Here is a 26,728-nt window from a genome sequence, read left to right as displayed (position 1 = left end):
ACAAACTCAGACCAACCAACACTTTGGTAAACTTCAGGCACTACCTGTTGAAGCTATACAAATTCATGCATTATAGCTCAGCAACAACACTCTCAGGTAATCGATTACCCAAGAGCTATGCATCTGTATGGTTACCAAGACATGCATAAGAATGTTCACAGCAGCACTATGATAGTTCCAAACAGAAAAATGATTCAAATGTCTATTAAATAGAAGAGATCAAAAGATTATGACACATTCATACAATAAAAAAAGCACAACCATGTGAAGAAACTCTAAAAAACACAAAAACGAATCTCAAAATTTGTTAAGCAAAGTTAAGATAGGGAAGATTTCATCAACTGATATTTCCCTAGTTCCACTGACTGCTTCACATCACAGAGAAAAGCCTACATTTTCTTTAACATTAGATAAATTAGATAGATGAGTTTCCAACAGAGTCTATATCTAAGAGGTATGCAAATGTTCAAAGTATAACATTGAAAGGAAAAACTAGAAATATTACCTCTTTGATCAGCTCAGACTGGCCCACGGTATAGCTGTAGTTTGCAATCAGGGTAGCAATACCAACATAGGACCTCACCAACTCTGCCAGAAGACGAAGGATAGTAGAGGTAGGCATTAAAGGTTTGCTGCCCTTGCCTTTCTGCTTGCCTTCCTCAGAGGTCCGGTCCCCTTCTTTATCTTTTTTCCCTTCTCGAGTCTCCTCTGGAGTTGAAGCTCCTGAGAAAAAAAGCCAAACACTTGTTCAGTTTCACATTGCCAAATATTCAAAGTCAAGCCACAGCTTTAAAGAAGACAGTATTTCCTCCATTTTAGGCCACTTGTACACATCAAACACTCTGATTACCACTGCAGTTGAATGACAAAGATGATGAACATGGATAAAACAAAGTAGAGAAGTCTTGGAGAAACCATCCATGCACCCACCACTTCCTGATGCTTATGCAATCTTAGTCTTAGAAATAGTGCACTAGAAGTAATTCTCCAAATATATTCATATTTTTTTGGTTCCCAATATTCTTGCCTAGCACACACTCAGGTAATACAATTCAAATGCTGATTTGTGTCATCTAGATACATGGGAATATTATGTACCCACTGTATCTCATGGAAATATAAGTACATCCATCCACTTATCTAGTAATTGCTGTAGTCTCCATTAGACAAAATTCTTTAACTATAGGCATCCAATACAGTCTGCCACATAGTAAAGGCACGGACATTTTCTTTGACTAATATGCCATTCTCCATACTCTATTTGATCAGTAAGAATTATTTTATTCATATTATTTTAAAGTATATATAGATATGTGTATGAGTTCAGATATCCACAGAAGCTATGAGCTACAAGATATGGTGCTGGGAAAGAAATTGGGTTTTCTGCAAGAACAGATTACAAATTAGTATTTATTTCCCTGATTTAGAAAAACATATTTTCATTATTTTTAATTGTGTTTATGGGTGTGGGGGCATGCACACCTGAGTAGGTACAGGTGATTGAGGCAGACAGATGTCAGGTCTCTGAAGTGGAGTTATAGGTGGTTGTGAGCTGTCTGATGTGTGGGTATTAAGAACTGAATCAGGTCCTCTGGAAGTTAAGATGGCTCTTAACTACTGAGACATATCTCTAGCCCTTAAATTCTCTCATTTTAATCTCTTGGAACTAGTATTGACCAAAGTATCCCCTAAATTTTATTTTAAAGCTACTTATTAAAGGAATCAACCACACACACACACACACACACACACACACACACACAAAAAAAAACCCCAAAAAAACATATGGCTATAATGTCACTAGGACAAACACTCTATAAGCCAGCTTATAAAGTCTATCTAAAGGAATATAGGCTGGTACAAACAGTACAACTGAAGGATATCACTACAGCAACGATTACCAAGTTAGTGAAAATTACAGGTCTATTAACTTTAGTAGCCTATATCTTTAGAACATTTGAGCTCAGCGTTGAAAAAACTTAGCTAGATAAGTAAATGTAAAAATGACACATGTCATTCCATTCTAGGCCTGATACAACAAGTTACCTTCCCAACAGATACTACAAAATGGGAAAAAAGGCAAATTTTTACCCTCTCCTTGGGAGGTTCCAGTTGTGGATGTCTCAGCAGGGGCACCATCTGCAGCAAAGACCTGACTCTGAAAGATGAATACATGTGAGGTTGTCATAAATTCTATAAACAGTCCACAAAAGTTAAAATGGCTAATAAGTTCTTCTTGGTTGACCTCTCAACCACATTCTCTCTATAATCGATGGGAAGATATCAGTGACTAGGATAGTCAAGAGGAAAAAGAAACATTTCTAACCCTCAGGAAAGTAAACTTCATTTAGGTAATACTTTATTTTATATATGTATCCAAACAGGGTATCATTATGTAGTCCTGGGTTGGAACCTACTCCCACCTGTGTCTGCTGAGTGCTGGGATTAACTAAAGCCGTGGGCCATCATCCAGAAAAAAAAAAAAAAAAAAAGAATACTTTTTTCCTTTGGATAATCCTAGAAACCAAGAAAATAGGGACAATGGAAAGAGAAGGCAGAACTCTGCTGGAACTGACTTACATTTAAGGAAAACCCTGACTGTGTATCAAAGTCACTGCTTTGACGAGTAAGTGACCGGTACTGCTGGTATACATCATCACCCATGTCTTGCAGGAGCTGGCCAACCTCTTGGGTCATTCCCCCAGTTTTAGAATCAGATTTGTCTGCTAGAAAAATATAAACAAATTATGTAAACTAAAGTAGGACCCTTTCATTGTACAATATTAGTTCAATTTTATTGGGTATGACCATAAGAGCACCAGTTTAGTAATTATGCTGTATAACAAATAACTTATAACCTAAGTATGTACAATGTTAGATCATAAAGTTTTGTGCAAATGTACTTTTATCATGCTTACACTACATCAGTTAATGCATTTCTCAGAATGTATTTCCATTATTAAGTGATACATGACTATCCCACTTAATAGACCATGGTTGTTTTTCTAATATTAACTAGTGCTATGACCAAAGTAAATTATTAGTCATCTCAGATTCTTAAATTGTCAATATTAATGCCAAAATAAACACAGTGTAAAAGGCTTGTACAATGGAAGGCCAGTAAACAGTCCTGTCGATTAAAACTAGACTTAAAATCATTGTATGGACAGGAGACTAAGAAATGGGGTAATGGTACGTAATATGAGGAAAAGCAAGAAAACTCAAATAATCAGAATATTATATGGATGAAAAGCACTGAAAGTCTTATATTTCTCTGCAGTTATTTCTACCACTGCTCATTTCACTAATTATGACATAAATAAAACCAAAAGGCATGACTGGAAGAGACCGATGGATTCCAACAATTTAAACAAACTCTTTTTAAAATTGCTCACATGCAAAGGTGGATTGGGATGGCAGTCTGAAAAGTGAGGAAGCCATGTCACAATAATAAATATCCTTAGGTCTTTGACATAGCTATAAAGACATTTTCTTCATGTAATGTTATACTTTTTAAATCTTTGGGCACCTCTCTGGTGGCATATATTACCATGCAACAGACATTTGGCAATGTTATCAAAATCCTTCAAGGTTTATATCTTTTTATGGTATTTAGTTTTTTCAGAGATGTGTATCATTTTCCTTTTTTTTTTTTTTTTTTCCTTTCTATTTCTGAAACAAAGTTTCTCTGTTTAGCCTTGGCTGTTCTGGAACCCACTCTGTAGACCAGGCTGGCCTTGAACTCACAGCAATCCACCTGCCACTGCCTCCCTGGTGCTGTGACTAATGGGATGCATCACCACCCAGTACCATAATAGGTCTTTTAAAAAGAGAGGAAGGAAGGAAGGAAGGAAGGAAGGAAGGAAGGAAGGAAGGAAGGAAGGCAGGCAGGCAGGCAGGCAGGCAGGCAGGCAGGAAGGAGACAGCGGCAGGTAGATCTCTGTGAGTTTAAGACCAGCATGGTGTAGAGTGAGTTTGTGTGTGTGTGTGTGTGTGTGTCTGTGTCTATGCATATGTGTGCCTAAAACCCAGGAAAGGTGAAGCCAAAGTAACATTTGGTTAGGTGATGTGGATGCAGGAAACTGAATTGAGGACCTTTACAATTAATAAGTGCTGTTAATTTCTGAGCTATCTCATCCCTGTCACAGTCACTTTTTTACTCCAGGGCTGTAGACATAGTACTTACTAAGGCATGTGGTAGTTGACACAACCCAGGCAAGACAACAACCATATCTTCAGAACCATAGTTCCAAAAGGTGGCTAGATACGTACCTTCTTCTGGAGCATGGTATGCAGCCAAAGCATTCAGCATATCATAAATAACTTCCTTAATAGTATCAGGAATGACAGGCAGAGATGAAGGCTTCAAAGGTGTTGTCTTTACCAGCTGTACAGCATTAGGTCCTTTAATTCTAAGATTCTCAAATTCATCATCTGAAGCTAGGCCAAAATCAAACAGAAAAATCAGAAAATAGTGTACCAGCATCTAAACTCAATCACCAACAAAAAGTATCCAGAAGTATTATATAATTTGTAAAAGCTTGAGAAATACAATCATTTCAAAAGTAGGTTCAAGTCTTAATAAAGTCTGGCTTTTATAAAATATAAAGAAATTTTGTTTAGAAACTTAGGTTGTACATAATAAGCAATCTCACACTTTTAAACATGTCTACATGAACTTTTGAGGAAGTTCATCTATTATATTTCTCCAAATATCCAATAAATGGATTCAGAACCCAACTCAAGTGGTAGTGGTCATTAGCTCACTAGTATCCTCTTACGAAGAAGAGAAACTTGTAGTTTTCCTTTCGTATTAATATTTATCATGAATTTGGGTCAGCTGTACTGTCAAACATTCCATAATTTGAAACTAATCAAAATTACTTCCTCATTAATAAAATCTTTTTGGCAAGCTTGTCACTGAATCCCACAAGCCACATAATTTCTTCTATCAACTATAGGTAAATTCTACTGCCACATCAAAATGAATGCAATCAGACTATAATGAAGGAATCCTTGGTAACTGTGGCAAGGCCTAAAGAAGTAACCGAGAATTACCTACAGAATTTATTGACCCAAATGATTAGCTGCCTAACGAATATTTTCAAGTTATAAATCTTTTCAAAAAAGAGAAAGACCGGACTCCAGCATCTAAAAGAATAGCAGCAAATGAAACTGACCAGTTCCTGAGCCTCGAGGGGCTGGAAGGGCAATGCGGATACAGCAATTGGCTACTTCTGTGAATATGTCTGGATTGCGGCAGGCAGCTGGCCCAAGGACTCGAAGGATGTAGTTGATCTCCCGGGAGCCAAGGCTGCCAGATACAACACCAGAGGTAGTACTTCCAGCTCCACTTGTAGCTGCTGAGCGAACAACCTAGAAAAAGCATTGTTCATTTAAGTTTCTAAATATATAATTGCAAACAAAAAATGTAATTAAAGATTAAAATGCTAACCAAGCTTTGTCTCAAAACAGTAGATGACAGCTCTAAATATTTGAGAGGACGGTACACTTGGTCTGTATGCCCCTTAACAATTAAAATAATGTGTAAAATATACAAGTTATAAAATGTTTCAAAACAATATTACATGACTGTATTAAGTGGAAAGTACATCTTACCACAAATGCCATATAGCTTCCACATTTAACTGTCAGCTCTAGCCTCCCCAAATGCTGCAATTTTAAGCTACAAGATTTCAAAATATGTAATCGACATCCACAGTTTAATCAAACAAAAATAAAACATTTTCTTTATACTTTAGTCAATCCTAAGTTTGAGATGATAGCTACAGGAGCTATCAAGTTTTATGAAGTTTCCTTTGTGATAAAAATGTTCTCATAAATACCATAAATTGCTTAATGCAATTTACCAAACTAGCCATGTTATCTAGTCTAGCATACCCATTAAGATTTATGGTCTAGATGGTTATTTTTATTTTAAAATACAGAAGATGTTTTATGTAAAGCTATAATTTATAAAGCAGTCTACTGTGTTGATACTAGACTTACAGTTTCTGAATATTATAAGCAATTCCAAATATTTTGTCTAAGCATTTTGAAAAATTGTGGCAAATTCTTAGCCATAAAATTTGTAGAAGAAAGCAAAACAATTAAGAATACACTGTTCTTGAAGAGACACCCAATTCAGTTCCCAGTACAAAAGTAGGGCAAGGTAAAACTGACTATAACATCAGCTGCAGGGGATCTAACCTGTTCTTCTGGAATTTGAGGACACTGGACTTTTGTGCACATACACACAAATCGAAAAAAAAATTAGTCTTTTTGTTTGTTTGTTGATGATGGAAGGGTTTCTCTATGTTACAGTCCTGGAACTAGGACTACTCTGTTAAATAGCTATCAGTTTCCTGATTTGGTATATGGGAGGCAAAACCAAACCAGACGTAGGAAAAAGAAACACATGTTAAGTACAAAATGGTAGCACTTTTCTGGTAAGTGAAAAACGCCTATCTTTTGATCCATTCTGATTTGATTCCTGTTTTCCAAGAATCCCTAAATATGAACAAATCCAGGCACAAAAACAGATATTACAATACTAGTTTATTTTTATGTGTGAAACAAAAGAGACAGGGATGGTGGCAAAGGCTAGTAATATTCATGATGATTACTAAGAGATTTAGTAGGAAGACTGCGAATTCTGCAAAAGTATGGAGGTAAAAGCTTTACTGATCAAGATAATTGTCTCTTAATATTGGCTGATGTGTAAATGTAAACATTTTATAATAAAAATTGTTAATATTAATTATATAAATATAATAATGATCAATAATTTTCATCTTTTCCTGATTTATTCATTCAGTTCTAAAACATAATGAACCTACTTTACTGACTTTTACAAATGGCTAATTATTAAACACCCAACACAAACCAGGAATGTAAAAAAAAAAAAAAAATCTAGAAGACACCAAGAGTAGCAAATGACACAAAAAGTACTGACCTTTTCCATAGTATGACGAAGGGTGCAAGGATCCTCAATGATATGTCTTAAGAGAAGGGTGACTAGGGGGGTAAAGCCATTGAAGCCTGAGCTCTGGGTCAAATTCAAGATCATTCGTGTACTCTTTAGTTCTGCAAACATCATGGCATATTTGTGGTCCCGGGTGAGCCTCAGGCAGAGGCGAAGGGTGGCATGCAATGTGTCTGGATCCACAGGGACTCCCAGCATGCTCACACAGGCTCTGATTAGAACAGTCACCATATCTTCGGTCAGGCCTTGAATTAGGATCTCCCCGATTTTTGTTTCTTCCAGGCTTGTATCTTTTTCAGTGTTTGGATTCTCTAGGGCCAAGGGGATATCTACAAATGGGGGTTACGGGGTGGGAGAGAAGAAGAGTGAATACAGCTAAGACATTTCATCCCATACCTCTTCTTCAGAAGCAAATAGCCATTTCTTGGGTTGAAAACATCAACAGCAAAAAAACCCAGCCAATTCTAAGACCAGGCGTAGAGGTAAGCAGAGAAGAACATACATCTCTTACTGTTCCTTGAAAAGGAAATACTTGGTCACAAAACAGGCTAGTTCTTAAGATACACATTGAAATATTCAAACTTAACAGTGGTTAATTTAAGATTATGTACAACTCTGGCAGAAGATCTGAGTTTGGTTGCCAGTATCAATATGGGGCTGCTTACTACTGTCTTGAAGTCTAGCTGACACTATCTTCTAGCATCCAAAGGTGGCCATTCTCTCACACACAGTTAAAAATGTAAAACTGTGTTTTTAAAAATAACTTAAAAAAAAAAGCAGTTTACACAAGTGCAAACCTATAATCCCAACTATCTGGGTGACTGAGGTAGGACTGTGAATTTGAGACACATCAATAAACCATTATTTGAAGGAAAACAAAACAAAGACTTGAAAGACTAAGGCCATACCATTGCCTTTACTTTCTTTACGTTTGATATCTGTTTCTTTGCTTTCTTCCAGTGTCTTTTCTAGTTCTTGTCCATTGCTGCTTTTTGAGTTTTTATTCAGTCGTGGTACCCTGAGGAGAGTTAGCATCACAGGGCGCCGGTTCCCTGTTTCTTCATTAACCTAGATTTCAAAAAGACAAAATCAAAAAAGTTTCTATATAAAAGGGAGAATGTGGAGTTCAGGAAAGGCACAGCAATATAAAGGAACTTTGGCAAACTACCCCATCTCTACAATGAACAGTGATCATAGTGAAGGTCTCCAGAATAGTACACATACAGACATATAGTGAATTTTGAAATTTCCACCAAAGCAGACATCCTTCCTTACCCCTAACTATTTATACTCCTTGCCTTAACATAAAAACAAAACAAAAATACCTCACTTTAAGGAAAACCAGTTAAAAATTTGCCACAGACCTATGGCCTAGACAAGGATTATTAGAAAGACTCAGTTCCCTGAAATATTAAAACTGGATGTAGAAGTGGACATCTTACTCTTTTAATATGACAAGACTGAATAAGAAGAAAAAAATGCAAAATGTTATTAAGTACAGTACCATATTGAATAAAGTTTACACTATTAGTTGAGCATGTACCTGGACCATTGTAGTGAACTGGACAGTGTATCTTCGTCGGCCTGCAGTGAATCTTACACTTGTTTCTCCAGATTTCCAAGCAGAATCAATGGTGCTATTGTTGCTAGCACTGTAACTACACCAACGTCCAGAGCGGTCATCAAACCAGCGCCAGTTGTTGTTGTTGGACTGAAGGTACTAAATAAAATGCAAACAAAGTTTCTTTATTATTTCCTGCAAGATTTGTTTTCTGTCAAGACAAGCAACAGGCATCAGCATACTTTGCTTAAAATTACTGTAGGAATAAGGTATGGTAGATATTTAATGAATGTCTATGAAGATAGATGTATGTATGTATGTGTTTGTTTCCAAGACAGGGTTTCTCTGTGTAGCTTTGTAAACCAGGCTGGCCTCGAATTCAGAGATCTGCCTGCCTCTGTCTCCCATGTGCTGTGATTAAAGTGGTATGCCACCACTGCCCAGCTAAGAGGTTTTACATCTGTTTTACCACCATTTATTTGCTTTCAACACAAGGAAAATCTTGAGGCCTTTAAGAAGTAGCTCCAAAATAAAAATTATTTGACATCTCCATTTAAAAAAAGAAACCTAACTACTGCAATACCTTAAGAGTTATATTTTGGTGGCATAGTCCCTTCCTATTTCTCTTCTAATCTACTCTTGCCTCAAGAAATGAAACCATCATGTTAAACAAAGATGTTGTGCTTCACACGCACCTTAGTCATTTGGGCTCTTCTCTTTGAAGAGATGGCAGTCTTTTCATAAAAATCAATAAGGAGCAACACTGGGGTGATCCACCTAAAAAGAATAATTTAGGTCAAGCCAGAAACATGCATAAATTGGAAAAATTGGCAGGTAGTGTTTCATAATTGTAACCATAAAACCCTCAAGATTTACTTCATATATGCTTCAGGGCCTAAACTCAAGGGCCAAATTCCAGGGAAACAAAAGCAAAACCAGGATAGATAAAGGGCCACTCACTTTGGGGTCTGAACCTCCTTTTGCTCTTTGGCAGCCTGTAAGCAAGGCTGAACCACTTCTAAGAGCTTGATTAGGACATTAAGGATGCCACTTGATTCAACCACCCAGGCACAAGGTAGCTTCAACTCCTGATTTTAAAAGACACAATCATACAGAGGTTAACATTTACACAACTGTTTAAAATACAAGTTCTATTTCTTGAACTATGAGATTTCAGATGAGTTAATTCAGTTATCTACATTTTGGTCTTTTCATGTGTTAAGAGTTTATGTCTACCTCTAGGGTCATCGCAATGATTAAAACTAGAAGGTACCCAAAATATAGCTTCAGGCACATTAATATGTTTAATATGAAAATGGGTTCTTATATAATTAGGAACACTCACTTAGGCCATGCAGTCGTTTTACTTTGTTTTAGTATTTCTCATGTAAACCTGGCTTTCTTGGAATTTGATCTGTAGATAAGGCTAGGCTTGAACTCAGAAATCTGCTTGCTTTTGCCTTCCAAGTGATGGGATTAGAATGCACCACCAACACCACTAGGTGGCTGTACAGTCTTAATGACATTTAAATTGTCAAGTTTTTGAATTAAGAGCTTTGTATTTCAAGGAAACTAAGATAGTAATGGTTCTTAATAAAAGTTCCACTAAACTATTTCCTTTAACAGAAAACCAATGTAATTGTTCAATAATAGGAAATTATTTATACAAAGTAAAAACAACTAACAGAATAATGTGTACATGATAAGAGCAAATAGTCACAATTATAGCTGTTTGAATGAAAACGACTAGAAGGGGGAAAAAAACCTATAATTCTATTTAAAATTGTACCTATGGCTGACTTTTCATTATATTACAATGTTATTGAGGGATATAAACAGTTTTTCAAAGACCTTTCTTCCAATTATGTATTCGTAAATCATTATAAAACTTTAACTCTTATTCTATAGGAAAGTTTCAAGACAGTCTGACATATATATTGGATTCATGCTAAGTTGAGATTAAACAGGATGAATTACTAATGAAGAACCACTTCTTCAAGGTCAACTGCGTTCTAGATCTAAAATTAAGAACAACAAATATATCTTGCCTAAACTACCCTTTTTCATGAATAGTCTGTTAATTGTTCAGGTAGGGAAAGGAATCTGATTCTAACTACCTTAAATCTAACATCCAATTTTCACAGGTTGTTATATTTTTACCTGCTAGTTAGGATTCCTCAGTATCTCATAACTACAGTGATTATCATTTAAATGCACTTCTCTAGAGTGACATCTGACATCCTTGTGTGTATGCAGTTGAGGATGCATGTGTTTGAAGGCCAGGTACAGACATTGACCTCATTCATCATTTTTTACATTTTTTAAGTTGTTCTAAGAAGCCCTTCTTGGACTCCAGAAATGATTCACATAAACTTTCTGAACTCAGAACCTCCTACTTTGTACTTCGTTACACCCACTTTAACCTACAGGGAAATTGTGGACTCACATGAAATAACAGGGATCATGCTTTGTACTTTCCCTCAATACATTGTATTGTTAAGTGCTGGCTAATTCTTCAATAAATGATTTGTGAGGGCCAACAACTATTTTACCTCAAAAAGTAGTGTTAAAAGCAATATTCTAGTAGCCAAATTGGAGGCCTGTGGCAAGGTGGCCATCTGACTGATCCATTCTGACACTGTTTTTGTGTCACTCGTTGTTAGAGGAAGAGCAGCTTTGATCAATACATCAGCAGCTTCCCACACCTAGAAAAAGATAAAAATGGACAAGTCATGTAACTAGGGAGTAACCCAGGGTCTGTACAAATATTAAAAACTTTAAATAAACTCCCTCTACCCATAACCAATTTTCTGAGGAATAGAAGTAACAACCTACTTATAATAGGGATTTAATAGACAACCTACTTACACTATTACTCAAAACAACTTTTAAAATTTGCATTTATTTGGTGTGTACATACACAATTACAAGAATGGTTCTCCCCTTCTTGGCACTGCACTCAGATCATGAGGCTTGGAAGTGTCTTTTACATTGAACCATCTTGCTAAATCAATTATTCTTACAGAATATTATTTACAGAATGCATGAATGCTAAATCAAAGAAAACGAATAATAAAAAAATTGGCACAGGCAGCCTCCACAGAAATTATTGTAGAATCAAAACAAAACTACTAAAATGCTGGATTATCCAGGTTTAATTTGCAAACAGTTTAATTCCTTAAAGTGAGTACCATAGTTCTCTGTTTAGATTTACCTTCCTTAAAATAATTTGTGTAAGAATACATTGCAGTAACAGATCCTACTATATAATTTTCCTTAAGGTTCATGTTGTCTATGCATTTAAAAACTTATACTTTCATCAGCTGCCCAAAGGCAGCAGAGACCACCGGAGGCTGGCTGGAGGAGGTTCAGTCTAACTGGGTCACTTGGGAAGGGCTCTCTCCAGTCTGTTGTAGCACAGTGTGTTCTAAGTTCTCAGTTTTTGTGAACTCTTATCCATGCCAGGGTGGACTTCAGTGATGTAACTGTCATTGAGTCATCTGTGCTCCTGTAAGGAACCACTCACACATATTCCTTTCAGTGACTCCCAAAAAACTCATTGGTTCATAGAAAACAACACAAAACACTTCATGTTTCTATTGTCCACCAAACAGGTTTCCTTTTAAATTTCCCCCAACTTATAAAAGATTTTAAATACATACAATGATACAAAATTATAAAAGAATGCAAAAGAGCCAGGGTTGTTGGGGCATGCGTTTAATCCCAACACTCAGGAGGCGGATCTCTGTTGAGTTCAAGGCCAGCCTGATCCACTGAGCTAGTTCCAGGACAGGCTCCAATGCAATATAGAGAAACTGTCTCAAAAAACAAGCTAAACAAAAAGAAAGGCAAATAAAAGCTATGACTATTTTTTGATGTGGATATTTGATGTAATGTATTTCTTATCCTATCCCAACAATTAGAACATGTTGATTTTATAATGGGAGAGGAAACAAACACCAAAAAACAACCTGGTAACTGGGTTATCACTATGCATCAGTAAGTCTGATGGAAAGCCTTTTCCTTTCTCAGGACTATTTTTTTGTGAAATGGATAAATTAAATAATTCAGACAAGCAAGAAGAGATATACTGCAACCAAAATAATTCAAATATGGAATATAAACATATCAGGTAGGAGATGCAAGGCTTTTCAGAAATGTAGTTTTGATAGATGACAGGAAAACAACTTTAAACACTTCCAGCTTCTGTTACCTTGAGAACTTACCTGATTGACAACCTGCTTCAAAATCATATCACGATAGTCTGCTCCATTACGTTTGATAGCTGTCATGATCAGATCACAAACACGGTATACTGTATCAGGCAGTTCATCAAGAAGATGGAAGCAGCCCGGTAACATTGTATCTGTGAAAGTATGGAGCTCATCTTGTTCCAATGGGTCAGCATCTTGAAACTTCTCCAGACATTTAGCTTCTTCCTCTTCTTGTTTTTCTCGGGCTTTACGTTCCTCTTCCTCTTTCCTGCAAGCAACTTCCTGGAGGCAGGAAAGAAAGTGTGATGACATATACCGGAGTTGAAGGATATTCGAGTACCATATACCTTCTCATACAGTTTAAACTTTCAAGAGGGCACAGTAATGAATGTAAGAGTAGCCACATAGGTTAATGCCAAGATAAGGAAAACAGACTACCAGTACCCCAAAGCACTGTCAGTTGTTATCGGCAGTATCTCATGTACTATAATCCAGAAAACTAATTTTCAGATCCTATTAAATGTTTCCTTCCAGTGTGGTCAATTTAAGTAATACTACCCAGGAACACAGTGAAGTTTGGACTACTGGTCATTACCAGTTAGATTTTGGATCTTATTTCACAACCAAGATGAATGCTTCATTTGGATCACCTAAAGATTCATTCAGGTCTATATAAGGTAGCTTAAGGATAGACCAAAAGGTTGGAATGAAAAAGTACTCCCTTGACTTTCCCCACCAAATCACAGAACAAAAAATAACAGTGTTCACAGAAATACACAGATTGATGGGACAAGATGTTTTTGGATATAAGATTTTAGGTACCTCAGGTGACTCTGCCCTTTGATCCATTGGAATATCCTGTCCCAGAGACATGGCAATTGCTCGCATCATCTGGTCTTCTTCAGACATGCTAAGATCCTACAGGGTGACAACAGAGAATCCAATAAATACACACATCTAAAATCCATAAAAAACCTAATAAATACGCAACCCCAACTCACAAAGAAAGGGAACGAGACCAGAATATTGCTGTAAGGCCAACTAAGGCTTACGTGGTTATCATTATAGGCGCAGTGGCAAAAATTAAAATGAAAACTAAGTATAGAAGAGTCCTTCTGCAAGCAAAGGCTAACAAATGCAGCATTGACTAGGAATAAAAGTTCCTGGCGGTATATTCTGAAGCTCCCAGTGTTAATACATACAACACGGGCATAGGACGTGGAGAAAAAAGGTTATCAACAGCCAAACTAAGGCATGCAAACATAAGATTTTCTGTGTTAACTCACCCGAACAACTCCTCCTATGATGGGAGGAGGATGGGTTAAAAGGTATTCTGTTGCTTGTTCCATTGTGCTGGTGTTCAATAGAGCCTCCATGGCATGTTCTCTTGTGAAACCCATGTCCATGAGCTATTAAAAAATGAAAGAGCGGGACTGGAGAAATAGCTCAATGGTTAAGAGCACCAACTACTCTTCCAGAAGACCCTGGTTCAATTCCCAGCACCCACATGACAGTTAACAGCTGTAATTCCAAAATCTGACACCTTCACACAGACATACATGCATTTATATCAATGCATGTAAAATTACTTAATAAAAAATGCAAGAGCTTAGAACCACATTCACAGAGAAGCAAAAATACGTTTCAAAATTCAAGGAACAACAAAGTTTGTCTAACTTCACATGAAGTAAGTATTTACAATACAGGGCAGTAATGTATCACGAATGTGCCTTTATCTTTTGTAGCTGTATAATATTTAAACATGAAAGCTACATATTGATGCAAAGAGCTAATGTACTTCTCAACTTCATCCTCTCTTAAAACAGAGGCTAGGGTAGATGGTTATTGTAATTAAAGATTTGAAATGGATACACAGAAGTATAATTTGGTATCTATTAGAAACCTGCAACAATGGAAAAAGTACACGTAAAACAGACCCAGGGATTCAAGGATCAGTAAGTGATTTTGACATAAAAGAGTTTCATATATAAGGAAACTTTATCATGGTTTTTATAATAACCAACTAAAAGAAAATTAATAGAACAATCCCTGAATGAGGAAAAATATAACTCAAACTTTCTAACCAAGAATTTATTTCTTTACTAAAAAGGAGCGCGCACACACAAACACATGACTGATTTGTCTTGAGGAAGACAAATTCCAAGTATCAAGAATGGGTGGGAAATAGTTTCCAAAAGACATGGGTCAAAAATGATAATTTCAGTTCCAGGCCTGAGATATTTTCCGAAGAGTTACTATTCAAAGAGTCTCCAGTGTCCCTTGAAACAACATAGGATATTACCTTTGTTCTTGGTTGTCAATGATATGCTAGGTGATTAAGACCCTATTGCTGAAGACATAGCACACTTTAGTTTCAGGATACAGAGAAACCAAATTCTAATGGAGCTACTAGACTATGCCCTTTCTGGCTAGCTTCCACAGTGTTAGAAACTCCTATGTGGTTCACTTGGGAAGAAAAATAATTAACAGACTTACACTGCTGTGAATATAAGCATGCTGCAGTAAAACCTCATGCAATGGTGGCATGATTATTATGGAGGTAACTAACTGCTTTCTCATTGATTTGAGGACTGTATAATTGTCAAATGCTCATGGCTGGGGAGCTCATGTTGTCAAGCTGAATTCTAAAAATTTTGACCTGTAAATTAGTACTGTTTTCAAGCTTTGTCAGAAGTTTCTTTTTGCTGCAAGCATTAGCTAATATAGATACTTGTAACTGCTCTCAAAACTGAGAATAAGTAACTTTAAGTCCTCAGCCCATATTAAAACCACTCCCCAAAGGCTCAGGAAATATTATAGAAGAGGGATCATAAACATCTTAATATGGAAGTTGGGATGGATTGCATTAAAAAACTGCTTTCTGGATATGCATGATCTTTACAACTCACAAACTCACAAAAGTTGTGGGTATTAGACAATGAAGCCAGTGAACATTCAACTATGAATGGTGATGGGCTCACAGAGCCCCACTCTCTCACTGAAGAGCCATTAATAGTTGGTGGCTGCTAGGGAACAGAGAGTAATTCAGGTTGTGGACACTCATAAGTCTCTCAGTGGGTGGCCATATGTGCAAGTACATAGATATAGAAAACACTAACAGGATTCATAAAAAAAATAAATAAATAAAAAGGAGGAATTGAAGGCAGGAGGGAAATGGTTTCAGGCGACTTGGCAAGGAGGTGGCTATGGTCAAACTACATGCATAACACTGCAAAGAGGAAAAAAAACTATGTTCTTTGAAGCTTCTCCCTTCTAGAGTCTTTCTTTCTCTCTGGTTTTTCGAGACAGGATTTCTCTGTAGCGTTGGAAGCTGTCCTAGAACTAGGTCTTGTATACCAGGCTGGCCTCAAACTCACAGAGACCTGCCTGCCTCTGCCTCCCTAGTGCTGGGATTAAAGCTGTCTGGACCCCAATTTTCAAAATGTAATCATTTCAAAGTAATAAATATTTAGAGGTAAACCACAGTTTCAAACAGCTTTTTCTTGAGAATAAACTAAACCACAACAATCTTTTGCCTTATAATTTAACCAGAAAAGTAGCTGAAGAGAGCTTGCTAAAACTAAAAATATTTGCAGGCTCCTGAGATTATAATTAATACACTTTTGAGGATTCAAATGTATTACCTGCACATAGTACTGGGCCCATAACCTTTACTTGTCATCATGAGTAAAATAATAAATTGAGTAAAAGATCTCCAGGCTAATAGAACCAAGCACTTAGGTGTATTAAAAGCTTAGAAAACACACATGCAAGACAGGTGGCAGATAATCACAGCATGTGAGAGGCTGAAGCATGATTCTTAGTTTAAAGTCAGTCTTGCCTACACTAGTTAGACATGGTTTAAACACACATACACACACACCCACACACACCTACCTACCTACCTATGAGCATTGGATTCTATAATGTGCAAAGTATAGGGCTTGGAATGTGAAGCTACCACTCTACCTGTTGTAGCTGTTGCTGGTTGACTTGAGGTTCTCTGCGGGAGCCACCTTCTTCTTGGCCTGTATCCTCTTCTCCTCGAGATCCTTCCTTCTCTTTGCTCAGTCTCTCTCGAATCACAGGTTCTCCTCGGAGAATGTGGCACAGAATGGCTAGCATAGACTCAGCCATTCGTCCCCCATATACCTTAAGCGGTTTCCGGTTCCACAGGTTCTTGATACAAGTAAAGGCTGCCTGTAAAACATTTTAAAAGTGTATTAAGATTTTTTTACCCCTCAATTCAAATCCCCAGAAGGAATAAGTAAAAGAGTCAGACACTCCTTTGGCAGTGAGTCAGCTCCAACAAAGAAACTTTAGACTGGGACTTAGGTGGTTAAACAAAATACATTTAACTCATCCAGAAGTACCAAGTACCAATCAGTCATGTTTACAGCATAAAAACTAACCATTGTCTCTTTTCATTATTGGAAACAATCTCATGTGAGAATCAAATTGATTTTTCAACAATAATATTATAGACAAAACATAGTGGCAACTATTCAGATAGCCTGAGAATTTTTTCTCCTTTGGTTTTAGAATGCAGAATACTCACTTTTTGAGTTACTACAAGGAAGCGGAGGGCACTGAATTGTGGAAAACTCTGAACACCTCCAGGCAATTTGGCAGGAAGCGAATGTGGAGATTCAAGCACCGTGGTGGGATTCACCATCTTTTCTACAAGCATAAGCCAGGCATCGAGGAATTCTCCAGTGCCATCAGGCAAGTCTGAATGTTCCAATCCCTCAGAAACAGGAACTTTTCCTCCCATGGACAGAGCCCAGTTGAAAGTTCTAAATTTAAATAAGACAAAGCATGTGGATATTTTGATTATGATTTTTCTGTAATGGTCTTAGTCTACTGCAAAAGAAAGCTTCCCTGATGAGGGGTGAGGACTACATACATCAGGATAGACTAAGGAGAAGCTGTTATTACTTTCTAAAATGGCATGCATGAACTTTTTAAAGAAGTAAAACAAACTACCCTAACTGGTTAAAGTTATCTTAAAATCTTTTAGTCAAGCAAAGTAAAACAGATAACAAAAACAGACTTACTGAAATCAAAGTAACAAATAAAATCATGTTTATTAAGACAAACAACCCAGTAGGTGGTGGAACATATCATATCTTTAATCCCAGCACTAGGGAGGCAGAGGCTGGCAAATCTATGAGAGTTTGAGGACAGTCAGGTCTGTCAAGACAGAGAACCCCTGTTTGGAAAAACAAATAAACAAAAATAACCCAAAAAACTATGTATTAGAAATGGGAAGCCAAATATGAAAAAGCAGAGATTTTTTTTTAATGCACTCACCCACACGTTTACTTTAATTTTATGTTAACCCACACATCTTTGTGTACACATGTGCATGCCTATTGCCAATGGAGGACAGAAGAGGGAATCAGATGCACTAGAATTGTAGTTATAGATGGTTGTGATACCAAACAGATGTTGGGAATACAACTTGGGTCCCCTGGAAAAGTTGCAAGTGCTCTTATCTGGTGAACCACCTGCCTAGACCAAAGGGAGACTCTTTATTACTATATTCCCCTCCTTCTTAGGCAAATAAATACATGGCTTATTCCTAGAACACAAAATGATACAACTAATGGCTTTTCTATATAAGCAACCATTATATAATAAATGACTTAGAAAACTGGGATCTGGTAAGGCATATAGGAAAGATCAAAGTGCAATAAATGATTCTCTATTAAGCAAATAATCCTTACTCAAAAAGAGCATTGTGACCGCCAGAGCAGAGAAACTTCTGCAGCATAAGGTGGTAAGGATACTTTCTCTCATCAAACAGCATTGGAGACGTGAACCCAACTGAACAGATGAAGAATGTCAGCCTAAAGGAAAAGAAAAAAATAGAACATCAAAAAAAAAAAAAAGTCTAAGACACACACAAAAGCAACAGAAAATTAACTGGGAAAAAGTGAAAAGGAAGAATTAACAAAGTATTCTAGGTGACAGATTGGTTATGTAGGGACCAGGGTAGTATTTGTCAACCAATTAAGAATTAAAGGCTTCCTGACATGCACTTTAACTGTAAACCCACTAGAAATTTTCATGTACTACACTAGGTAAAATAAAAACACTTCATATGTAATATGATAGAGAAAACAAGAGATTTCCAAGTTTTCACTAAGTAGAATAGGAACTCACCTGAAGCGGGGAGTAGGTGTATATGGTGGGGGCTGCCATGATAAGCCTTTTGTGAGTAGCTTAGTGAGGGCTGAAGCTGTTGACCTAGCAGCAGGTGTTGGTGCAGTAGTGGTACTGGCAGCATGATGGCTCCTTCTTTGGCGGACAGGAGAACCAACACAAAGCTTAACAAGGAGTCCAAACAATTCAGCAAGTGCTCGACCTAATCTGGAAGAAGCTGGAACCCAAAAGGCAGTATAATGCTATAAAATATTCACATTATCATCATCATTATAATTTTTCATCATGTATGTGTAGAACAGAGGACAACCCTGAGTGCCAGTTCTCTCCTCTCTTTTACATGGGCTCTGGAAACTGATATCCAGTCACCAGGCTTGCATAGAAAGTATCTTTATCCACAAAGCCATTTTACAGACCAACTTCTTTTATTTGCATTCTTCTGAGCAATAGTTAAGAATGTCTAAGACCTGCCTCTTTATGTGATAATCCATATAAGTCTCACAAGGAACAGATATACCCTTTGAGGGTAGGAAATAAAAGGCAATAAGATAAGGACTTATACTGCAAAATTAAGCAGAAATCAACAGTCATTGTTGGAACATTATGGCAGTTAAGTATTAATAAGTAAATGATGCATTAACTGCATTTAAAGTCACTTAAAATAGAAAAAAATGTTTAATTCAGTGGCTCTCAACCTTCCTAATTCTGTGACCCTTAAATACATTTCCTCAGGTTGAGATAACCTTCAACCAAATAATTATTTTGATGATACTTTATAACTGTAATTGTGCTGTTATAAATTGAAATGTAAATATCTGTGTTCTGGTGGTCTAGGGAGCCCTTGTGAAAGGGTCATTCAACCCCAAAGGGATTACAACACATAGGCTGATAATTGCTTAATTAACTGACCCAGAAAAGGTGCTAAGCACTATAATATATATAATTAAATGAAAAAATAAAGGTTGGCAGGAAAAGCATAAAAGTTTTACAAGTGGATTCTTATGGAAAGAAAATACCTTTAAACTTTTAGTACATGTATGGTATATGCATGTATGTAGTAACTAATGTGTGGAGGAAGAGGTTAATGTCTGGATGTTTTCTTCTATTACTCTCTTTTCTTTTATGTATGTGTGTCTGAGAAACCAGATATTTTGTTCTCTTGCTCACCATCTTGGTTTTATTTTTCAAAAACTGATTAAATAAATTTGAATTGTGGAGTGGTTTGATGGAAAGGAGAATTAGCCTGGTATTACAGAATTTTTCATCACACTTGGCATTTTATCTGGGGATCTGAACTGAGGACTCCTGCTTGCACTGCATCTTACTCAGTCACCCCATAGTCCTTCTCTCTCTCTCTCTCTCTCTCTCTCTCTCTCTCTGTACGCAAGCACAAACAGAACACAGGTTATAAATAGAAAAACATAGATTGTCTGAAATTTTAGTGTGATAAGGCATACAACATAAAAATAAAGCAGTCATTTTATCTTCCTATTCTATATAAATTAGTATTTCATAATTATTGAACAGGCTATACATACATGCACTACCTTGCTGGCATACTCAAGATTCTGAAAACCTAATGAATTTAAATCAACAGAAAAATTTACCCAAGTACTAAGTTTGCACTTAACTTCATTACTTTCAGATGAACAGATGTGAAGGAGCTCAAAGGTATTTCAAAGACAAGAAAACAAAATGCCTAATCAGTTAAGAAGCAGACAAGGAAAACATAGGTTGGGGTCCACAGAGTAATCTAAGAATGCTCAAAGGACTCACAACTCAAGTATAATAAAACAAAAAGTAAGAAACACAAACCTTGTCTAATTTTACTTAAATTTTGGGATAATTAAATAGTAGACTTCTGAAGGTGGATTTCTAGGATGCGGCCACCACTGCCAAGTGGCGAAACAAGATGCCATTACAAACTTCCAGATAAAAACAAACATAAATAAGATAAAATCTTAAGGGTTTATGATCAATAGAAACACAGAAGGTCATTCTTATGCTTGCTTCCTTTAAAGAGTTAGGATTTCATTTTCTTCTCCTATCTTAATGTACTAGGAAGTGGCAACTATCCACAAATACACCAACAAATACGTTCTCCAAATACTGGTATTATACTAAGGAACAAAAGACGTCAAAGACAAATCATTTCACATCTTGACTACAGCTCTGTATCCTGCTAATGCTTGCAGTCTCCTTGAAGCAGTCAAAGTGACATTAACAAAAACACAAGAGACTATGTTGCTGGATAATCAATGCAAAAGGATACTGGTGACAATTCTGAATGCTTAGTCAGAAACGTGGTCAACTATCACACTGCACACAAGTAAACTATCCAGTACACTCAGTAATAAGGGAATTACAGGAACTTAAGTGAGACATTTCAGTGGAATGGTAGGAGATGCCACTTGCAACAACTGAAGGAATTTTAAAAAGCTCTTACCTCAGGAAGGAGTTTACTCCTTATATATCCTTACTAAGCACATCACATTGTGATTCAATAAAGTACATTTGAGAGTCACGATAATTCTACTACCTTTTCTTATTGCAAACAATATAGTTTTTCCAATTTAATTTGAGGACTCTTAGAGCTTTGAAACCCAGAAAGGACTCCACCCTGCATCTCCACCCCCCCCCCCCCAAATGAAGAATTACTGACCTGACAGCAGTGGCTTGATCTGTTTAATTCTGGCAGCCATGGCTGGTGTGATTTTAGATTTGCCCTTAGAATCTGAAGAAGGTTCATCTGTCTCCATGGGAGCCAATGTGTCACCATCTAGCTCAATTCCTTCCAATAAGCCCTGGGTAGAAGCATCCATACTTCCAGCTGTTCCATCCTGTTCTCCATCTGCAGAGGTTAAGAAGAAGGGAGTTGTAAGATCATGCGAAGACAGCACTTACCTGGGTCCATGTTTTGAAGAGTCTCACGAACTAGTGCTTATTCCTATTTAAATGTCATTACGTCCTAAGTTTAGGAGATCAAACAAAACCAACCCTCCAAATCAAAAGCAGAACACCAACAAAAAACAAAAAACAACAACAACAAAAAAAAACAAAAACAAACAAAAACAAAACCAACCCAAAATTATAACAATATGCTTTTCTTTTTGTAGTTCTGCCAAGTATATACTTGGTGGCATCTTCAAATTAAAGCATCTTAAATACACTGTACAGTATTGTGTCATATTTGAAGTTGTCACTGAAGACACCCTGAATGTTAAAGAATCTTAGAGCTTGTTCAAACTCAAACTGGACACTACAGAATATTGCTGGATAGTTTTATCTGCTGGCATTTAAATCTAGCACATGAATATGTATTATGTAGAAAGTTTAAAATTATGGGTGTTTGCCAGAATGTATGCCTGTACATATGTCTAAAGTCCACACGGAAGAGGGTGTTGAATCCCCAAGGACTGGAGTTACAGATGGTTGTATTATTTGGTTACTGGGAATCAAACCTGGGTCCCATAGAAGAACAGCCACTGCTCTTAACTGCTGACTCCAGGCTCCAGTGTGTATGATTTCTTTTGAAAATTAAACTATATTCTATCTTTTTAGTATATGCATGTGAAATATGTGAGTAGAAGTCAGAATACACCTTCTAGGAGTCAGTTCTCTTTACGGACCTAAGGAATAGAGCTCAAGTTCTCAGGATCGGCAGTAATGGCCTTCAACTACTGAGTAATCTTATCAATACCCATCTTTGGAAAAAAAATGTACTTATTTATGTGTATCTGTGCAGGTGTACAGAAGCTAGAGGAGGATTCTGCTGTCCTATATTTTCACCTATTCCTTTGAGGCAGGATCTGTCAATGAACCTGGGGCTAGAGATTTATCAGCTAAGCTGGAAGCCAGTAAAGTCCCATTGATCCACTCACTGATCTCCATCCCTTGAAACTGAGGTTACAGGCACTGCCTGAAATCACAGGCAGTGATATCTCAAGTTCTAATAATGATGGATCAAAGTGTTCTTAAGGACTGAGCAATCTCTCCAGCCCTTTCTCCCATTTGGAGGCAAGTTCTCATGCTGGTTTCAAATTCACTATGTAGTCAAAAGTTACAATGAACTCCTGAACCTCCTGCCTTTACCTTATAATTGCTAGGATTACATGGCTTTGTCTATGCGTGTTTAAACCCAAGAGTTAGTTTTATGAAAATGTGTAAATTAATTATTTTTTAAAAATGGTGGCTTCTTTATTAAACTGATAGAAATGGGGTCATGGTACATGTGAAGACTAACACCCCCCCCCAAAAAAAAAAATCAAGAATGAGCCTGTAAACTATTAGGAGAAGCAATTCTTTGACAAATATACCCTCATTTCTTAATAATTTTATTCCTTGAATTAAACTTGATATACATTTTCTCCAAAATTAACCTCAGAAAAATGTACATACATCGGTCTTTCCCACTCTCATAACAACCCGTGGCTGTAAGTTCTTATTTATTAAGATATATGTGCTTTCTTTAATTTTAGTTTCTTAGGTTTCCCTCTCAAGAAATTTAAATGCACTTTAAAGGGCATCTGATAGATTTTTTTTTAAAATAAAGATTTATATGTTTACTCTGTATATAATGTTTTGTCTGCATACCAGAAGAGGGCACCAGATCTCATTATAGATGGTCATAAGCCACCATGTTGGTTGCTGGGAATTGAACTCGGACCTCTGGAAGAGTTGCGAGCCCATCTGATAGATTTTTATAAACAGAATTATATTAACTAGTTTTCAGGGTTTTTTTTCTTTTAGGTATTATTTATTTTTCTAAACAAAAAAAAAAGGCTGGAAAAATTGTTTTATCATTTTCATGTTTGCTGCATCAAGGTTAAAGAATTGTGTATGATTTCTAATTACACGATTTTGATACTTATAATTTTTTTCTAAAGCACTACATGAAAGAAATACAATGTTGATTCATGTATCTATTTTTAGCCCATATTAATAGTAAAAGTATGGTGGAATTTTTGAATTAACAAATCATTTAATCCAGTAATGATAAAAACTGTTATTTAGAAAATTGAGAAACAATTGCTTTTTCTAACAGTTTACAGAAAATATATACTAAAAATTGATAATTCATACAACAAATCATGTCCTTTGGTATAGTAACTTTTAGGACTCAATCAAATATTCATATAAAACTACAATGAAAGACATTCATTTTCCAAAATAGTGCATTAGAAAATAGGCAGGGAATAGTCAGGTCTTGGCAGTTTAGTAAAAATAAAGATCGATATATAAATATCTTTTGTTTTCTTTTAGGACACTCTTAATTATCCTAAGGAAAAAATAAGGCATACACTTTAGACAGAGTGTGTGCTATTTGGGGGTAGAAGCATGTGTTCTTATGTTATGCTAATTTTTATTATAATGTATGCATGTTGTGAAATCTAAATTTAATAACTAAAAATCAGCAAAACAATAAAAACCGAGGACTAAGAATGACCAAGAGTTAACTAAGTTTTATAATAAGCCTATGAAGTCACAGGGACAGAACTTAGGAGAAGCAGTGACTAAGATTTTAGTTTCTTAGAGTTACCTGATCTTTTTCCGCCCTGGGTCGTACCTGCCTTCTCATCCTTTGGAACCAGTTTCTGCATGTCCGCCTGGCCAAATTCACATCCAGATGGAAGGCTACAAGGTAAATAGTAAACCAACAAATAAAAACCCAAGCCAAACAAAAGCCCTCTTAGAATCTATTTATATTCTACATTTTCTCTGATTTGCTTGGATACCTCAGAGCAGTTTGAGTTATCCTAAACACAATAAAAACACCTGTAATTCCTGAAGTGACAGAATCTGCATCGTGCTGACACCACCATCAAATAAGCACAAGATGTTATAATTGGTCAGTTAAGTCCTTACACTAGAAAGTAGGTAGGACAAAGAAGGACCAGAACCTTTTTTATTCAACTCTCCCATCCATTCAAAGAAACCTTGCAAGCTTTCTTTGTTAGAACAGCTAAGTGAGATATTAAGATGACCATTCTCTTACCTGTTTGGGGTACAGAGAGAGAGGAGGACAGTGCTTTCCCACACAAGAGAACAGTATAACTGGCTTAGCTTGCTCAGAACACTCAATCCCAACTGAGATCCCCACTGGTTTACGGAGATTGAACGAATTTCACTCTGCAACCAAAAGAGAAGTATTTTCATTTGATGACCACATATATAGAGAGCTAGGATACTTCTGTGTTTATGGGTGCCTATGCTTGTTAAGACCAAAAAAAAAAAAAAAAAAAATCTTAGGTTCTATTTCTCAGGTCTCTCTTGACATGGAATTTGTACATTTGGCCTTGATGACTAGCTCACAAGCCCCAGGAATCCACCTGTCTCAGTTTTACACTGCTGGGATTATATGCTCCAGTTCAACTGGCATTTTTATGCAATTTCTGCAGATTGAAACTCGGGTCCTCAGATTTACATGACAGGCATTTGGCAACCAAGTCATCTTCCCAACCATGAAATCCATTTTCTTTATGGAAAAAGAAAGACCACAGATTGGAGACACAGCATCTGATACATTTTCTTCTTGTTGTCTGCTAACTATTTAAATGTTTCATAGTGAAATATCTTTTGCCTTCCCATTGTCAAGCCTACATGTATTTTGCGATGGCTCAGGGATAAGATACTTGGCATTCAGAGCTTAATACACAGAACCTACATAAAGGTGAAAGGAGAGACTTAACTTCATAAAGTTCTCTGTTGCTTCCTCATGTGCACTGTGGCATGCTCACAACCCATCCTGACATCAAGCACACACAATAGTAAACAAAAAATTAAATCTAAAAATGAGTCTCAAAAATGGAAAAAAGAAAACAAAGGTGCTGGTATAACATGTACAAAAATGCCATGCAGAAAATTCAAGTCCAAATGGATTAAAGAACTCAATATAAATCCATCCACACTGAACCTCAGGGGAAAAAAGTGGGAAATACCTTTGAATGCATAAGCACAGGAGTCCACTTTCTAAATACATCACCAGTAGCAGACTGAGAGTATTAATTAATAAGTGGGGCCTCCTGAAACTAAAAAGCTTCTGTGAAACAAAGAACACAGTCAACAAGGCAAAACGGATCTAAACAGACTGGGAAATGATCTTTACCAACACCACAACTGACAAAGAAATGAAAAGACTAGAAATCAAACAGCCAAATAATCCAATGAAAAAAATGGGGTATAGATCTAAATAGAATATTCTCAACAGAACAATCTCAAATGGCAGAAAGACACTTAATTAAGGAAATGCTCAACATCCTTAGTCATCAGGAAAATGTAACTCAAAACCACTCTGAGAATCCATCTTACACCAATCAGAATAGCTAAGATCAAAAACACCAATGACAGTGTATGCTGGAAAGGATGTGGAGAAAGGTGAACACTCCTCCATTGCTGGTGGGGTGCAAACTTGTACAGTCACTGTGAAAATCAGTATGGCAATGTCTCAGAAAATTAGAGATCAACCCACCTGAAAGACTCTGGAATACCACTGTTGGGCATATACCCAAAGGAGGCACATTCACACCACAAGGACATTTGCTCAACTATGTTCATAGCAACATTAATCGTAATATCCAGAATTGGAAACAACCTAGATGCCCCTCAACTGAAGAATGGATAAAGAAAATGTGGTGTATTTATACAAAGGAGTACTACTACTCAGCGGTAAGAAACAATGACATCCTAAAATTTGAAGGCAAATGGACAGAACTAGAAAAAGCTATCCTGAGTGAGGTAAGCCAAACAGGAAAGACAAATATAGTATATACATACTGATAAGTGGTTACCAGACATAAAGCA

General features: G+C 36.6%; 1 protein-coding gene across 8 annotated transcripts in view; it reads right to left on the bottom strand.

Annotated features, from left to right (window-relative positions):
* Nucleotides 1–26,728, bottom strand: part of Huwe1 (HECT, UBA and WWE domain containing E3 ubiquitin protein ligase 1) — a 101,696-nt gene that overhangs the window by 36,089 nt on the left and 38,879 nt on the right. For 5 of the 8 annotated variants that reach the window (XM_051178682.1, XM_051178686.1, XM_051178687.1 and 2 more), the window contains 21 exons: nt 24,924–25,057; nt 24,468–24,562; nt 21,591–21,779; nt 18,929–19,145; nt 18,490–18,612; nt 17,319–17,556; nt 16,730–16,960; nt 14,047–14,169; nt 13,583–13,678; nt 12,773–13,042; nt 11,099–11,251; nt 9,507–9,634; nt 9,242–9,323; nt 8,529–8,705; nt 7,894–8,053; nt 6,956–7,314; nt 5,181–5,376; nt 4,273–4,440; nt 2,581–2,726; nt 2,092–2,158; nt 506–723 (listed from right to left, as the gene is read on the bottom strand). In XM_051178682.1, the coding sequence (XP_051034639.1) occupies nt 506–723; nt 2,092–2,158; nt 2,581–2,726; nt 4,273–4,440; nt 5,181–5,376; nt 6,956–7,314; nt 7,894–8,053; nt 8,529–8,705; nt 9,242–9,323; nt 9,507–9,634; nt 11,099–11,251; nt 12,773–13,042; nt 13,583–13,678; nt 14,047–14,169; nt 16,730–16,960; nt 17,319–17,556; nt 18,490–18,612; nt 18,929–19,145; nt 21,591–21,779; nt 24,468–24,562; nt 24,924–25,057 (3,570 nt within the window). The remainder of the gene's footprint in view (nt 1–505; nt 724–2,091; nt 2,159–2,580; nt 2,727–4,272; nt 4,441–5,180; nt 5,377–6,955; nt 7,315–7,893; nt 8,054–8,528; nt 8,706–9,241; nt 9,324–9,506; nt 9,635–11,098; nt 11,252–12,772; nt 13,043–13,582; nt 13,679–14,046; nt 14,170–16,729; nt 16,961–17,318; nt 17,557–18,489; nt 18,613–18,928; nt 19,146–21,590; nt 21,780–24,467; nt 24,563–24,923; nt 25,058–26,728) is intronic. The other 3 variants (XM_051178683.1, XM_051178684.1, XM_051178685.1) reach the window with 3 other exon arrangements.

Source organism: Phodopus roborovskii, unplaced genomic scaffold (assembly GCF_943737965.1).
Source record: "Phodopus roborovskii unplaced genomic scaffold, PHOROB, whole genome shotgun sequence".
Classification (NCBI taxonomy): Eukaryota; Metazoa; Chordata; class Mammalia; order Rodentia; family Cricetidae; genus Phodopus; species Phodopus roborovskii.
This window is presented reverse-complemented; position numbering and strand designations above follow the sequence as displayed.